A 15,989-nucleotide genomic window follows, 5' to 3' on the forward strand; every position below is an offset into this window, starting at 1 on the left:
TTTGGCCTTAATAAATACTTCAAAAGTGTACAGACGTTTGTTGTAAGCTTTTACATGTTACAGAACATTACCAGTCCATTTCCTTGTTAACTGAACAAAATGTATTCACATATATGTATTCTGATATTTATTTCACAGCTTTCAGAACAGGCAAAAGAATACATTTACAGAAAGAAGAAAAACATAAAAGGACAGGAGTTTTGTAACCATAAACACATTGTACATCCTTTTGCTTTACAGACGGAATGCGTCGAGTGAACACATGCTCACACACAATCACCTGCGAAAGCTACAGTCAATGAATGATAAATGCCAGCCCACCAACTCAACAGAAAAGCATCTGTATGGAAGTACCCTTTCAATTGTTTATCAGGAAGACAGTCTCAAAGCACAGAACAGTCATGTACAGCATCTCAACAGCTGTGCTTTGCATCCTTTTTCAGAGTTAAAATATCAGTATTACTACAAATATGTACTTTTTGAAAGTTGCAGCTTTAGTTCTGAACATGAACAGCACGTTCAAACATTCCACTGTAAACAATGATTATCCCGGTAATGGTGACAGCTATCCAAAAAAGAGACACAAAAATAAAAACGGTATAAAACATATAAAACGGAGGTAAGTGGACAGGGTTGAGGACGGAGGAGACTTTGATTGTAAACAAAGAACCAAAGCAATAAAATCCTGCATAGTATGCCTTTAAACTTCAGCAAATAAGATACCCTCAAGAGAGAAACAGTTTTGTTCATTAAAGATACTTTGATAAGTAGCCTACTTTTAACTGTTTCAAAAATGCTGGCAGCAAATGCAATGTAATACTAACACAAATTAACACAACTAGAAAAGTGCAAGAAATTGCGACGTCAACAAACATTTCATTATCAATAATGGCAAAAGATTGTCAACCATGTTTCTAAAGTCAGCTCCTGAGCAGCCCACAAGAATCCGCTGGTGGACTTGGCGTAGAACGCTTTTGGTGCTAACCAACATGCCACAATTTCCGTTCTGCCACCTAGGACCTGGCCCTAGACAGTCTACTGGGCGGGTCTTCAAGAAACTAATTTGGCTGCATAAAAAGTGTGCAGTATAAGCACAACGTGATATTTTTGATGTAGCATATTTTTGCATCCCCTAAAAAATGATGTTGAATATTACAACAATACTCAATATATCGCCCAGCCCTATTATCCAATACACACAATTTCCATGCTATCTGTGTGCTTGTGCACACACAGGTTTGTGTGTGTACCCTTTGCCATGACCTGTCTAGTTTACAAATATTTGATAAGACACTGCATATTCTGATGAACTTTTTAAATTGTGAATTCATTTAATATTTTACTCAAGGTTTTAGCATTTTAGTAGGGAGTAATAATTCATCAGCAAGCTGCATATTCTGAACCCAGATCCACATTCTATACCCAAATCCCAGATCCTCACAGCATCATAAAATAAACTTCCTTGTAAGGGCTAGGCCAATATCAGTACTGCACATTGTGCTATTTAGACATTTCCCAAGGTACTGATTATTTTAAAAACAGAATTATACATCAAAATGTAAACCAAGTGAACGGCAGTGACAAGAAGTTGAGCGAGAGGTAGAGAACAATTCTGCTGCTGTTTGGCTCAGGCAAACACGTAACAGTCTTGGAAGCTGCTCAAGTTTTACTCCTGTTCCAAGACTGCAGCGGAGGCTAGGGTGAGGAAAAGTTCAAGCGATCTTTTTGCAGTGACACTAACAGATCACCATGTCCAATATTACATCTCCAGATTTCATGACTGAGCTAAAGAGTTGGCATGAAAATACACCCAAAAAAAACCTGCGTCTGTATGTGCAAATATTGCTACCTACTACCACACATAGACGCACGCACGCACGCACACACAATTATTCACATCCTTGATAGAGATGCTACAAGAAGGCCGTATAAATTAACCAATGCAGGTAATATATTTTTTCCCTGAAATACTGTTATCACAATTATTCACACCACCTGTTTTCAGTACTTTGTGCACCCTCCCTTCACAAGTATGACACTCAAATGAGCGTCTATTCCTCCAGACAGAATCTTTCAAGATTCTTCAGATCTTTTGGTCTGAACTTGTGCACTGCCTCCTTCAATTCAAACCACACATTTTCTTTATCAGATTTAGACTGAGTTTCATTAATTTCATTGACCTTAACATGAACTCCAGGGCCAACAGATTCAAAGCAACCCCAGAACATCAAAGATCAGCCACCATATTTCACTGTAGGTATGATATCCTTTTGAACGTAAGCATGCTTCTTCTGATGTCAAATCCACCGCAGGCACACATGCCCAATTTAAACTGTAATTTTGGTTCCTATGCTGAAGAGTCTCGAAGATGTTCCTCCAGCTCCCCCAACATTTTGAATATTCATTAACTGTATTTTGTAGTCCAGAAGCAGCTGTTTTTCTAACTTTACCAGTAAAACTGCTTCATTAAACATTCAGTGGTTAAGGATATGGTAGCCTCCATCCAGTGTCTCATTATAATTGCTGCAGCCAGAAAAACCAAGTATTCAAAAATAAATTATTTTGCTTTCCGGGGAGCACATAACCTGACAAATCACCCAGAGTAAATGTAATTGGGGTTAACTAGATTGGTACCTTAAAGTGCCATAGTCCCTTTTTAACTGTGTTGGTCCATAGATGTTAATGACCCACAGCAGGTGAATTAATCGCCATTTCATTTCAAAACATTCTGAATACAAGCCATGCCGGTTCATCTTCTGTAGTTTATCAGGTGTACAGCTAAGTCTATTTAAAATCTTGACCTGGAGCAAGTTATTAATAAATGAGCAGCTTGCATTTTAACAGTAGATACACAGAGGCCCACTGGCCACCGAAGTGTGCAGTTTTAATGACTTCTCTGCAGTTTGATTAAGCAGGTTGTAAAAAGTATGAGCTTTAACCTTCGCGTAGCCTACGTTAACATATGCTTCTCGTTAATGGTGCAGTATTGCAGTAGATTCTGATTAGATGGCCAACTTTTTCAAGAGAGGAGTTGTAAGACAGAAATTTTTAGTTATGTATAAGGTGGTGCTATTTAAAAAAAAAAATAGGTTCTCACAAATTTGGTTTTAAATAAATTCAAAAGAAGGGGGATTGCAAATATGTTCCTGTTACCAAAAAAATGATACTTAAATTATAAATTATACTACAATGATGGAAATACTTAGGCATATTAATTTAAGGTTATTTTTTTTTCCTCCTTATGCAAGCCAATGGTGTTGAGAGTCTGAATTGCAAATATACAAAAGCAATCAAAAATGCAAAACAGAACTAAAAAAACTTCTATTCAAACAATACATTTGCAAGGCATATAGGCCTACATGCTGCAGCTGATAGCACAACTTGAAGACAAGCTGTAGATCCACTTGGTAATGAACTTATGATGAAAAGAATGCAATTTCATAGCGCTTCATGTTGGAATGTATGCAGTAATATAGTAGTCCCTTTTAGTAGTTAAGTTAAGGCCTTTTTAGCTGCAGGAATGTTAAAATGTCACAAAAGCAAAACTCTTTGCACTATCCACATTAAAATGCAATGCAGTAGCTCAAGCAATGTTGTCCAATCAAACTTAAAACGTTTCTTTCCTTGCCAGGTGTTCTTATGTCATCAAAGATTCTTCACATAGGCCTATCTTACAGTTAATATTTTCCCACTTAAACTGCCAAATATTGAGGCTGTTCAGGTAAGGAAATTTGTGCAGTCGCAACCGCAGTGTCACTCCAAAGATTTTGGCATAAGCACTGGTTGCTAGTCTGTTGGCTGGAAATTGTCCAAGTCTTATAATATTTTTTTGGTCAATTTTGCCAACCGCTTTTGGTTTTTCCAGTTGCTGTTGTATTTTCTAATACATGAAAAAAACATTCTTTAACATAAAAATATTCATTTTTTAAGTTTTTCTGAGTGTAAATATAACTTAAGAATAAGGACAGCCGAACTCAGTAAACCACAGAGAAGGACCATTAACTATACTCACTATCAGCATCTCAAGGGGTCAAATCCATAATAGTCCAGTTTAACATATAACAATTAATCCCGCAGACCAGCCAGATACCAAGCTCTTCATTCCTAACATCAAATGTTCAGCCTCCCTAATTGAAGACAAACATTCCAATTTGATTCCCCATATGAATATTCAAAAGGGGTGTGTTCATCTGTAACAGTGTGTCATAATATTGTGTCAGTAGAGGTTTTATATAGCATTAGATACATGTGCTACCAAATGTACCTTTCTGTCTTTTAAGAACGTGAGGCAGATGTGCTGGACTATCTGGTTAGTCTATGCAATCTGTGATCCAGCCAATCATAGCGCAGTTGGGAAAATTACAGATACGACCAAAGAGAGTGGACGACACCACCTGTACTTCGGGATGACAGTTAAAAAGCACCATCATACTCTAATGTTCCATCACCTTCTACTGTCAGTGCACAAAGCCAAGTGATCATTTAGCATCATAATGTGGATACGGTTAGCAAAGTATTCATTTTAAGAGCATCAACTCAATGTCAGCCTTCAGGTTGTTATTCAGCATTTCATTATTCCCTAAACTTACATGTTTGACTTAAAACTATAAGATAATTCCAAATCACACAAGGCTTAAAGACTAGTTCTTGGAATAATGCCAGTCAAGGTGCTACATTTGATGCACAAGCAAAAGTGACAGCCTGCCCAGTGTATTTTGGTAACAGGCATATGCAGCACCCAGGTGTGCACTGACACAAGTACATGGAGATGTTACCATACAATCTTTGGTGACTGATCATTGCAAAAATGTTCATGCACCAGAAAAATCCAAACTCAACGAGCTGAAAAGCATACCTAAGTATTGAACAGATATCAGTGATTTAGCAACAAACAATGCTCAAAGTGAACACTAGGAGCAAAAAAAAAAACCCATCAAAGCAGGTGTCACTTTCATGAGCGCAACTGTTAAATATATTTCCATGTCCCACTTACCTTTAACCGTTTAACCACCTCATCATTGGTAATCTTATCTGTGATCTCTTTTACCCCGGGAGGATAACTGATTTTGCCATCCGCTGGCTTCTGATGCTGTGGGAACTCCATTCTCGTTAACTGTGTCCACACGGTCCTCTACTGGCCTCTATGGGTCGGAAAACAAAAGTTCAAGAGGATAAATCTACCGCACTTTCGCTTATCCAGTTTTAAATTCTAATTTGTCAAAAATCGCATCGGTATAAACACGAAAAACCCAGTGGCCACTTCAGTGACTGTCATAATTCGCCAGACTAATTCCTACAAAATAAAATTAAACTGATAAACGGATAAGCATGCTAGCTAGCTACAGAACACGCTTGACAATCACCGCCTCTCTTTCATTCGCTGATAATAAATCTAGTTAATCTATAGCGTTAGATCCTGCAAAGAGTGCTTATTTTACCAGATACACTGATAAAAACAACTTCGACTGGAACCGCAAAACTAAACAATTCCCCCTACATAATTTGTTAAATGCCTCTACAGTCTGGCTAAAAGCAACACAAATATTGTGCGGGGAGAGATGTTCACCAACCCAGCTGCGCTAGCTAGCTAGCTAATTCTACGGCCTGCGCGTTAGGCCTCAAACTATTAAAAAGATACACACATCCGACTGGAACCTCTAACCGGCAGAAATGAAATGATTCGCTTTCATAAACGGTCATACTGTCTAAAAGGAAATCAATTTGCACTGCAAACGTTTTGGAAGTACGTAAACTTTATTTTGCAGCAAAATACTGTTCAGACACTTATTGTTTGTTCCTTCCAACTTCAGGTCTGCAGCACCTCAGATCCCACAGTAGCCAATAATGTCACATCGCTTGCTTTACCACGAACTTGTCTGCTACAGTACTACTAGAATTTCAAAAAATCGTAATACTTAAGGAATGAACTAGCAAGACATTTAACTCTCCCGGCAACACCGTCACTAAAGAAATGAAATACAATTGAAATATTTACCTCATCAATTTTCCTTTTTAATGCATGAGTCAGGTTTACGTGAGGTTTTTAGTTTCAACAAAGCTCCCTCTTTCACAAGCAATCCGGTTTCCACAATGTCTGTACAGAAATAGGTGGCATAGCGCCACCCTTGGTCTAAACCGCATACAGCCGACCGAGGCAAGGCAATAGCAAGGCGGGAGTCTCCAAAACAGCACAAAAACTTCCACTCGAGAGACTAGCTGCTTACCGTAACGTTGCGAAAACGAGCGCATTTTTACAGTAAGGTATTTATAGCCGTATCCTTAATGCATAGTTTTGTGCATTTGTTCATAACCAGGAAGAAAAAATTCGATTCATACCGGAATGGTGACAGTGTTTGTTATTTTATTCACTCATTTTTCTTTGTATGTGCAAATGTGTAATTCTGGACAGAGCATCTGATAAGAATCATGAAAATGTTCCTTTTACCCCATTTTATAATGTTTGAATGACACTGACCACGAATATTTTACATTGTAACTTACTATAGTTTTCCAGCTGGTAAAAAAGAACCTAAACAGACAAATACTACAATCACAATCCATTTTTTCATATGTTCTGATGAAACCATGTGTCCTTGTTGCTCCAATCAAAAGCTGTACATCCATGATCAAGTTGTCGTATAAAAATAATTATAAAAACGTCGAGGTTAAGTGAAATAGTTTAGTGTTTTGATACTTTAACTTTTGCTTTAGTTTAAAAAATGTATGTCTACCTTTTAGAAGAATTAGGTGTGTAAATAACTGAGAGTGTAATCTGATTGATCTGGTCTGAAACACAGTATATATGGGTGTTATTCTTCCTGAAGGGGGTGTCAGAGCAGTTCTCTGTCATAAAATATGTGCACATGCTACAAACTGAAAGTTTTGTAGCGTACCCTATATGTGGTGTATTGTTTTCAAGAAGACATTGTGACAGTCTTAAGGATCATTTTATATATATAAAAAAAATTATGCTTAGAGATCTCACTCTGTGAAATGGCACACGATGTGATGAAACTAACTGAGAGGTAAGACATGGCAAGATGAAGAAAAATAGGGCCAAGTTTTAAGGAGTGTATGAAAACAAGGGAAAATATCTTTTGAATATATATATTGTATATATTTATTTGTTTCTGTGACTAAAGCTATTGGTGAAAGTTTAATTGTAACGTGCCACTATTTATAAGACCAATATTTTGGAAATCTGTTTTGCAGATCTATAGTCAATGTTTTGTGTACACTGACATCAGTGATCAATTACAATTTACAGTCATGTAGGATGCTTACAATGGCACAAGTCCATATGTCCGAACAGCTACTGAAAGCAGAAATATGAGTCACATCACTGCTGTAAGAAAAAAAAAAAAAAGTCATTTCCGTTCAGTTTGTCTATCTTCTCAGCTGCATTGACAACCTCTTCACAGCCCCAACAGTGCGCTTGTTGGTTCACACCAAAGAACATGTGTTGATCAGATAAAATTTTCCAGCAAAGGTGGTTTTGAAGCTTTTCTTTATCAAAAACACCTGCTAATACTGAATTTAAGTCCATCAAATCCTGGGAATAACTTTATTTTATACGCCCAAGCTTCAGAAACGATCAAAACGACATCCTGTGAGCATCTGAAAGGGTAAGCACCCGTTAAGTTCTTCCTTCTTACTTGTATAACCTACTTGTGTTAGGAAGGAGCATATGCAAGGTTCACAATTGCTCTTGTAGCAGTTAAAATATGGTTGTTCAGAAAATTATGTTTTAATTATGAGGCATATTCAAAACATTAGAAGTGTTTATTGCAAGGATGCACTCATTATTTATGAAGATGTTGTTTAACAGGTGGAAATATGGGGTGCAAAACAACATGGCAATGCACACATTGTAATTAAGCCACAAGTGTTTATCGATTTTTTTTTTTTACATTACATTGTCCAAATTGAAATCTTCCTAAAAGTAAATTGTGGTTAATATCATTTCTAGATGTAAGCAGGTTATTTTACAGATACAGATATTACATTGAGGCGGGCAGATGTTTCTATATGCATATTCTCCCAAACTTGTTGAACTGATGTTTATTTATTTATTTATTTATTTATTTATCTATTTGTTTTTTTTTTCCTATTTATTTATTTAGAAACCAGGCTAATTAGCCAGTATTTTTAGCTCATTGTCTCACTTAACAATTAAGTTTAAATGGCTTTTGGGTGAATGCATACAGTAGCAAATTCCTTTTTAATTTGGTAATTTGAGTAAGGCATTCTGAATCATATGTGATTGCAAACTATCATTATTTTATTTACAAGAATGCAATTCTTTAATGTTCATTGATATTATCCAAATATGTTGAACATTCATTTATTTGGTGTGCAATATTTTACGTTTGGACATGACAAAATTAGTTACTTATATATATATATATACATATTCTATTAATTTCTTTCTTTTCTGCCTTTGCTTAATTTTTTTCTTGTCTGGGCCTCTTTGGCCTATGCAATTATAAAACCATAATGTCATTTACTTAGTTGCGTCAAGTATTGTTTCAGTGGGCGATTAATTTTTAAATGGTTTCAAATATTCCTGTCTGGATCTGGAAATAACTAATGGCAAACAAGACCAGGTCAAAACCTAGTATATGGCTGGACCGTGTATGGGTGTGCGAAAACTCGGCCGACCAATGGTGTAACTTCATCACTCAGTCACTCAGTGACAGACATTCATGTTTATAGGGCTGGCCTTATTGTTGCGGTCCAGCCAAAAATATGGTCAATTTTCCTATGGTTTGTGTCACAAAAAAGTTGGCCAGGCTTTATTGTGGTGACAGATTTCATGACAAAGCAATCTTCCCATTTCTGGACCTATTATATTTAAATGATTCCATGGCGTGCTCTAATTTCGGATCCCTGAATACCACCTGCCAAAATGTAGCAACATTTTGGTAATGTCAAAGCACCAGACAAAGGCAAAAACACAGTAAAAATGATTAAATAAAGGCAGTTATTTCAGCAATTGTAGGCCTTTCCATTTCCTTTGAGATGACAAATGCTGCATTTATTAAAGTCATAGCTTATACTTATACGTAGCTGTACAGGTATATTGCGAATGCTGTCTCGAAGTTCTCCACTTAAACTTCCCAAGTAGCCTTTGCTGCTCGCAATAAATGACAACTGTTTAATTTTCTGTCACCAGTTGTTCACATTTGTTTTTCTTAATGACTATTTGGCAGTGCGCGGAAGTCAATCGTTTGTAAATTGACAAGAGTCTGCACAGTGGAGCATCTTAAATTTTTCAAGGAAACATTCAGACCAAAGTGGTAAAAGCAAATATTGTGATTCATAAAACACAACTGAAAAGAAATGCTCTCAACTATCAAATGCCAAAAGCAAACATGCAGTTGTGTGAGAATAAAATTAATCTTCAACCAGGCAGTCAATGGTTGGAACATTTTATCGCAGTCTTGTCAAAAAAGATGAAAGGGTATGATTAGATACATGTTTTTATGGTATTCGGCCATGTGCTGTTTTTGGCTCGAGAAAGAAGCAATTATGGTTCAGTAAACAAAAGTTGTTAGATGAGAGAGTAAGGGACTGCAGACAGCTAATCAATTGAAGTATTGCTAGCAACAGCGAGTGTGAAATAGCATGCTCTCGAGTGATTTGTATTTGATCAATAAAGGATGTAAATAAATCCTTTAATAACAAGAAGGTCAAAGGTAAAGACTATGAAAAAAAATTGAAAATTGAAACACTACCATTTTAATTTAATATCTTTGGAAGAGGTCAGTTCTGTCTGTTCTGACTGAGTTTCCCATTTTCTTGACAGATATCCTTGGACGTAAGACATGAAGGGGAAATGACTACTTGTGGAATATCCTATAAGTGGACAGAGGTCATTAGAATGTGCAGCACACGTTCAGGAAATATTTAATGTAATAAAGGGTGAACATAAGGCACTCATAAGGAATGCATTAATGTGCTGAACGTTCACGGACACTGGAATCACTCAATCCTCCGGTTTGCAATCTGTTATTCACTGGCAGCCAGAGTTTCAACCTTCAGCTTGATAAAGTTGTGATGTTTCTTTCTTCTGTTTGCGAGTGGTGAAATTGCTTCACTTTAACGCGCATAAAGAGTCAGAACGCACACACAAAGATGAACGGGATGTCGGAAGTCTCGGTCAAGTGTGTGCTGGTGGGCGACACCGGAGTGGGGAAGACAGCTCTGCTGGTCCGCTTCACCTCGGAGACGTTCCCGGACTGTTACAAGCCGACCGTTTACGACAACCTGGGCGTGGAGGTCTTCATGGACGGGGTTCACATTAATCTCGGGTTATGGGACACGGCCGGGAGCGAAAGCTTCCGGCAGATCCGGCCCATGTCCTACCACCAGGCCGATGTGGTGCTGATCTGCTACTCGGTGGCTAACCCCGCCTCGTTCGCCAGCGTTCGCCGCCGGTGGATCGGCGAAGTCAAGGACCACCTCCCCCGGGCGCCGGTGCTGGTCGTAGCGACGCAGACGGACCAGCGCGACGTGGGGCCGAACCAGGCCAACTGCTTGTCCTCCTCCGACGGGAAGCAGCTTGCTCACGACATCCACGCCAAGGGCTACCTGGAGTGCTCGGCGCTAAGCAACCGGGGCGTGCAGCAGGTGTTCGAGTGCGCTGTGCGGACGGCCACCAACCAGGCCAAGCGAGGGAGGTCACGCAGGAGGGTCTTCAGCGTCAACCACTGCAAGATATTTTAATGGGCTCTTCAATCTCCTCATTTGGTAAAGGAATATGTGTATTGCACAAAAACTTAGTTGTTGTGGCTGACTTTGAGGACGCTTGGTTCATATAGGTTCAAATCTGTGACTGCCGCAAGGCATTCTCGCATCGTTAGTCTGCCATTGAATGGACATTTAGGTATAATATTATATACTATAATATTATAGAAGTGTGCCCAAGCCAAGAAAAAAAGTTAAATACAATGGGACGCAAGGTAATGTAGACTATGTTATATATCTAAATTTCCTCAGGAAAGCAGGCATTAATTTCAATAATTAATGCAATAATTATTGCCTCAATAAAGGCAATCATTTCAGGCATTATTTAAGCATTTTGTCAGTGTAGTTTGATATGCTTGTTGGGTCAGCCGTTGGCTTGTTTCTGTTTGATGAGTACTCTGCTCTAACAGGAATTTACAGTACAGGAAGAGAACAACAGCACTACTGTGAATATGCTTATAGTTTACCATAATAAAGCTATTTCCCATTTTATGACCACATTATGTTGTCATGTCTGCATATCTCTCATACATGCATTATTTGGAAATATTTCAGTTAGCTAAACTTAAGACTGAAGGCGAAACACCCTAGAGCATCACCAAGGGACACACCCAGCATCTGGTGATGTCTATGGGTCACAGACTTCAGGTAGTCATTTAACGCAAAGGACGTGCAACCAAGTACTAAATATGACATCTTTATTTTGTTAATTTGTCCCATTACTTTTGCTCGCCTAAAATGGGGGGACAATGTATGACAAAGCTGTAATTTCTTCACGGATCACCCATTATGGATATAAAACCCTCAAATTAAAGCTTACAGTCATTTTAACCTCACATGCATATATTTCAATTCATGTATAAAAGGTGCTATAATTTGTTCAGGGTAAAACCAAAGTCTATAAAAATACCATTAAAGTGAAGCTGACAATGGGCACCATGTGAATTGGTTGATTCCAAATCTACAATTGTGCAGTACAGAGTCAAATCAAGAAAAAAAAAGTTTTCGCCCAAACTTTATGGAGCTCGCTGTATACCATACAATCACATGCAGTTACTAAACACCGTTGTTTTGACTATAATCAACTTAGATTTTAGCTGAAAACAATCAGCCATGCTGGTATCTACAGTGTAGTAACTGGTAACTGTCCTCTGTTAAAAAGTAACTTTGCAAGGTTTGCTATTGAAGATTATCACAAATGCATCAAAGGAGGAGCCACGTATGAGTTAAATAACTACAGTCCGATTTCAAAACTTTCAGTCCTGGAAAAAAATACTTGTTAAATATGCGGTTTCTGCTTAAACTTATGTTAATCTGGGTTTAGAACTGGCCACAGCACCATTACAGCTTCGGTGGCAGTAACACATAATAATGTAAATGGCCTTGAAAAACAACAACATAGCTGCCTTATTTGCCAATTTATCCAAAGCATTTGAGTCATTAAACTATGATTTACTGATAAATCACAGGCTCAGAAGTACTAGGTTTAGCCTTGACATCGTACATCGTAGCTAAGAAATTATCTTACTGACAGAACTCATTGTGTTTGTGTAGAAGGCCACAAGTCTAGGTTTCTAGAGAATAGTAGGTGTTCCCCAAGGCTTCGTCTTGGAACTTGTCCTGCATTAAATGATTTTATTAATGATCTAGGCAAGGTCATCCAAGCAAACATTAATTTATCTGCAGAGGATACTGTCAATTATGCATGTAAACACACTGACCCAGACTGTTAGAGCTCTTTGTGCAGTTTCTGTTACATGATGCTCTGCTTAATTTGAAATTGATTTTAACTGCTAAGAAAACGGTTCAAGGTTCTTTCTCAGTAGTCTGATGGTTTTAGCATTTTTAAACGTGATTTTAATCTATTAAAAGGGTGAATTCTAAATAAAAGCATGTTGTTAGAAAGATTGTCATCCATCCATATACCCAACAATCTTTCTAACAACATGCTTTTATTTAAAATTTAACAATGAAGCTAAAAGTGAAGCTTGGCTTTTACATCAGAAATAAATCATGTTTTACTTTTAATGCCAAGGAGACATTTCTTGAAACTACTTTTCTGTTTGTATTAGACTATGATGCCATTTTGTACATGTATGCAGCCTCCTGTATCTTGGGAAATCTCGATGCAGTGTGTCCTGCATCTTTGTATTAAGGGTGCAAAGTCTCTCACTTACCATTGTATTTTGTATAAATTGGTGGGTTGGACATTCTTACATTGGTATGTTTTTATTTATAAAGCAGTTTTAGGCAAACTGCCTGTTAATCTCAGCACTCGCTTTTGTAAGAGTCCTGGGTACAATCACGTACAATCATTTAATTGGTTGCTTTACATTGTTCTATGGGCTTTTGCAACTCTGGGTCAAACTGACTTTTATTTATTATGCCCTGTTGTCATGGAACAAATTGCAAAAAGAGCTCAATTAATCAAAGGCTGAATTTAAATGCACACACCCTTAGTAGCCTACACATATTTTATTTGTGATTTATTTGCTGTATGTTTTATATTTATCATATAGTTTTATATGTATGTATTGTACCATTTTATATTGACGCTGCGTTGACTGCTGTCTTGACCAGGTCTCCCTTGAAAATGAGATTTCGAATCTTAATGAGACTTCCTGGTAAAACAAAGGCTAAATATAAATAATTAAATAAATGATAATGCATGCATGGTACAGTGTTATGACAGTGCCATTTCCTTTGAATCAGTTGAATGAAACAGCAAGCAGAGCACATCACTCAGTGGTCCAGTGTACACTTACCTTAGTGTTGAAGCTGAGCCATTAAAACCACACTGCATGTGCCAGAGTAACTGATCTCTCAATGTGTACTGTACTGTGCACAGAGTGAGCCATGACCCAGTATAAAACAAAACTATTTTTGGTTAATTTCATAATTACTTTCTCCCTATGTCCACATTCAGTGAGCTTTGGTGGTTTTAAATGAATTTTATAAAGCATGCATTTATACTTGTATAGAAACACGCTAAACACAAAATAAATAAAAAAAATTTAAAAAATTGTAATATTGTTCTAGTTTTTTTTTTTTAAATCACACTTTTTATTCTTTGCATTGTTTTATGGTCTTCATACCTCTTCATACTTAATGCCCATTGCCCCATGAAATATAGAAGAAATGGAATAAATGTTTATCACAATATTTTATTATCTAGATGATTGGAAAATTGCAACGGCCACTGACATTTGATGGAATTAGTTTGAATGTATTTCTTAAAACAGGCAATCATTTGTCCTTCAAGTACTTAGAAACAAATTATTTATTAATTCAATAATTACTTTTTAGGGCGCATTAACAAGGTTTGCAGCATTTTTTTTCCATTATTAGTTTCTTCTGGCTTTAAGCTTGACATGAATTGCCAACACATATTACACATGAGAAAAATAAAAATGTGGTAGTCCTTTGTAGTCAGAACATCTGAATTATTCAAATGTGTTAACGGACTTCTGCTTTGATCTGGAATTATACATGCTGTAGAGACGTAAAAAAAATGCAACTTGTGCCTGCCATGAAAATAAGAAATCTGCACTGCTTCATTTTAACATATGTGTTTACATTATGTGCTGGCGTATTATGCAAATACATATGTACTGTATCACCTTATTATGTATTTTACTAGATATTACTCAGGATATCCACTCCTGTGATGAAGATGGTAGCCATTATTATCCTCAGTTAATATTTATATTTTATTATTCATAATTTCATAATTGAATACCATTTTAGGAATTAGCTAGCATTGATAGAAGACCATCATAAATGTCCGCTCTGGATGAAAACCTTTGCCAAATAAACACAATGCAAGAATGTACTGTAACCAAGATGTACCTATGCTAGTTTGCATGTTTTGTACAAATCCTCCTGATTATCATTATTTTGTCAAGTGAAATATCACGTGGTTGGTACGTGCTTAAAGTCCTGTTGTCACGTTCGCATTGACCACAGCTTCTTATCGTAACAAAGCTAAGCGCTGGCGTTCGTTTAGACAGCTCAGCTCTCTAGCGTGCCACGAGCTGCCTGTGTGTCTGTGTTCAGTGGGCAGGAAGCAAGGGGCTCATCTGTGACGTGGTGGCCCTGGGTTCGAGAAGAAAGGAGAGGGAGGGCTTCCAGCTTCGCCTAGAGGGAGTTTGGTTAACCGCAGATCTACGTCGTCTCACCGGCAAGTGACAGAGAGGAGCTGACAAGCTCATGGGCCCGAACCTGAGAATCTGACAGATGTAGCTCAGAAGCTACACCTTGTTAGCAATGATGAAGTTTGTCTGTGCATGAGGGCCTCACAGCACTGCCAATATGCTTTTGGTAACTTGAACACCAGGATTTAAAAAATGTATCAAATAGGAGAGTGAAGCACAGTCTTAATTCTACAGTAAAATAACAGACTGACTCAGAACTGTTTGATAATCAAACGGCATGCAAAACAAAGCCAAAGATAGTAGGAGCTAAAGTTTCCGCAAATAAACTCTGCTACAACAATAATAGACCATAGCACCTAACCAGCTACACAGCTGTGAACCAGCTATCAGCCAGTATCAAAGCAGCTTGTGCAGCAACATTTTACTTTTGCATATAGGCTATACATATGAAGTTTTTAGCTTTCATTCACAAATATAAACATATCTGTTTTTTTGTGTTGGTGCTTCTTTCATTGAGCACAGTGGTCTCAGGTTGCATGTACTGTAGGAAATAGTTCTGACCGAAAATAAAATAAGATGTAATTTTATAAAAAGGATTATTTGCACATGTACCACCTCTGGAAGCATAACATCACAGTACAAGGTGCAATGCAATTAATGTATGTGTATTTTCTTGCTTAATACCTTGAACCTGCAAATTCCCCATACCAGCCATAAAAAGCCAAAAATAAAATACCCTGTAATGCACACAAAAACAGACAGTAACACTGAAAGAAAAGGGAAAAAGATTTCTTACACCAAATACAGCAATTGTCTACTGACATTTAATTATCTTGCTTGTGTCCCTGAATAACATGTCCCTGAACATGATGTTGATATCTATTTTTGGGTTCAGTTTACCTTTGAGTCATGCATACTACCATGAATGGTCCTAATGGACTTTTCCAGGGATTGGGACACTCATAATGAGTGAATCTGAAATGCTGCCTGGAAATTGTGTTTTGTGAGCTGAACCCTTGGTCTCTAAATTAACGGTTGTACATATAAACAGATGAGGTGGCTTTTGTGAGCCCAACCACAAAGTTT

At 37.5% G+C, this 15,989-nt stretch overlaps 2 protein-coding genes across 2 annotated transcripts in view; one reads left to right on the top strand and one right to left on the bottom strand.

Annotated features, from left to right (window-relative positions):
* Positions 1-6,175, bottom strand: part of LOC118232208 (sister chromatid cohesion protein PDS5 homolog A-like) — a 34,875-nt gene extending 28,700 nt beyond the window's left edge. The window contains exons 1-2 of the mRNA XM_035426964.1: positions 5,996-6,175; positions 4,994-5,141 (exon numbers count right to left, since the gene is read on the bottom strand). Of these exons, the coding sequence (XP_035282855.1) occupies positions 4,994-5,104 (111 nt within the window). The 5' untranslated portion in view covers positions 5,105-5,141; positions 5,996-6,175. The remainder of the gene's footprint in view (positions 1-4,993; positions 5,142-5,995) is intronic.
* Positions 6,176-6,922: 747 nt separating this feature from the next.
* LOC118231117 (rho-related GTP-binding protein RhoH-like) lies at positions 6,923-13,774 on the top strand. Its single transcript, XM_035424619.1, has 2 exons — positions 6,923-7,625; positions 9,809-13,774. The coding sequence occupies exon 2, from the start codon at positions 10,138-10,140 to the stop codon at positions 10,726-10,728; it is 591 nt and encodes a 196-aa protein (XP_035280510.1). The 5' UTR covers positions 6,923-7,625; positions 9,809-10,137; the 3' UTR covers positions 10,729-13,774.
* The last annotated feature ends 2,215 nt before the right edge of the window (positions 13,775-15,989 follow it).

The sequence above is a fragment of the Anguilla anguilla genome, chromosome 7 (assembly GCF_013347855.1).
Source record: "Anguilla anguilla isolate fAngAng1 chromosome 7, fAngAng1.pri, whole genome shotgun sequence".
NCBI classification, from domain to species: Eukaryota; Metazoa; Chordata; class Actinopteri; order Anguilliformes; family Anguillidae; genus Anguilla; species Anguilla anguilla.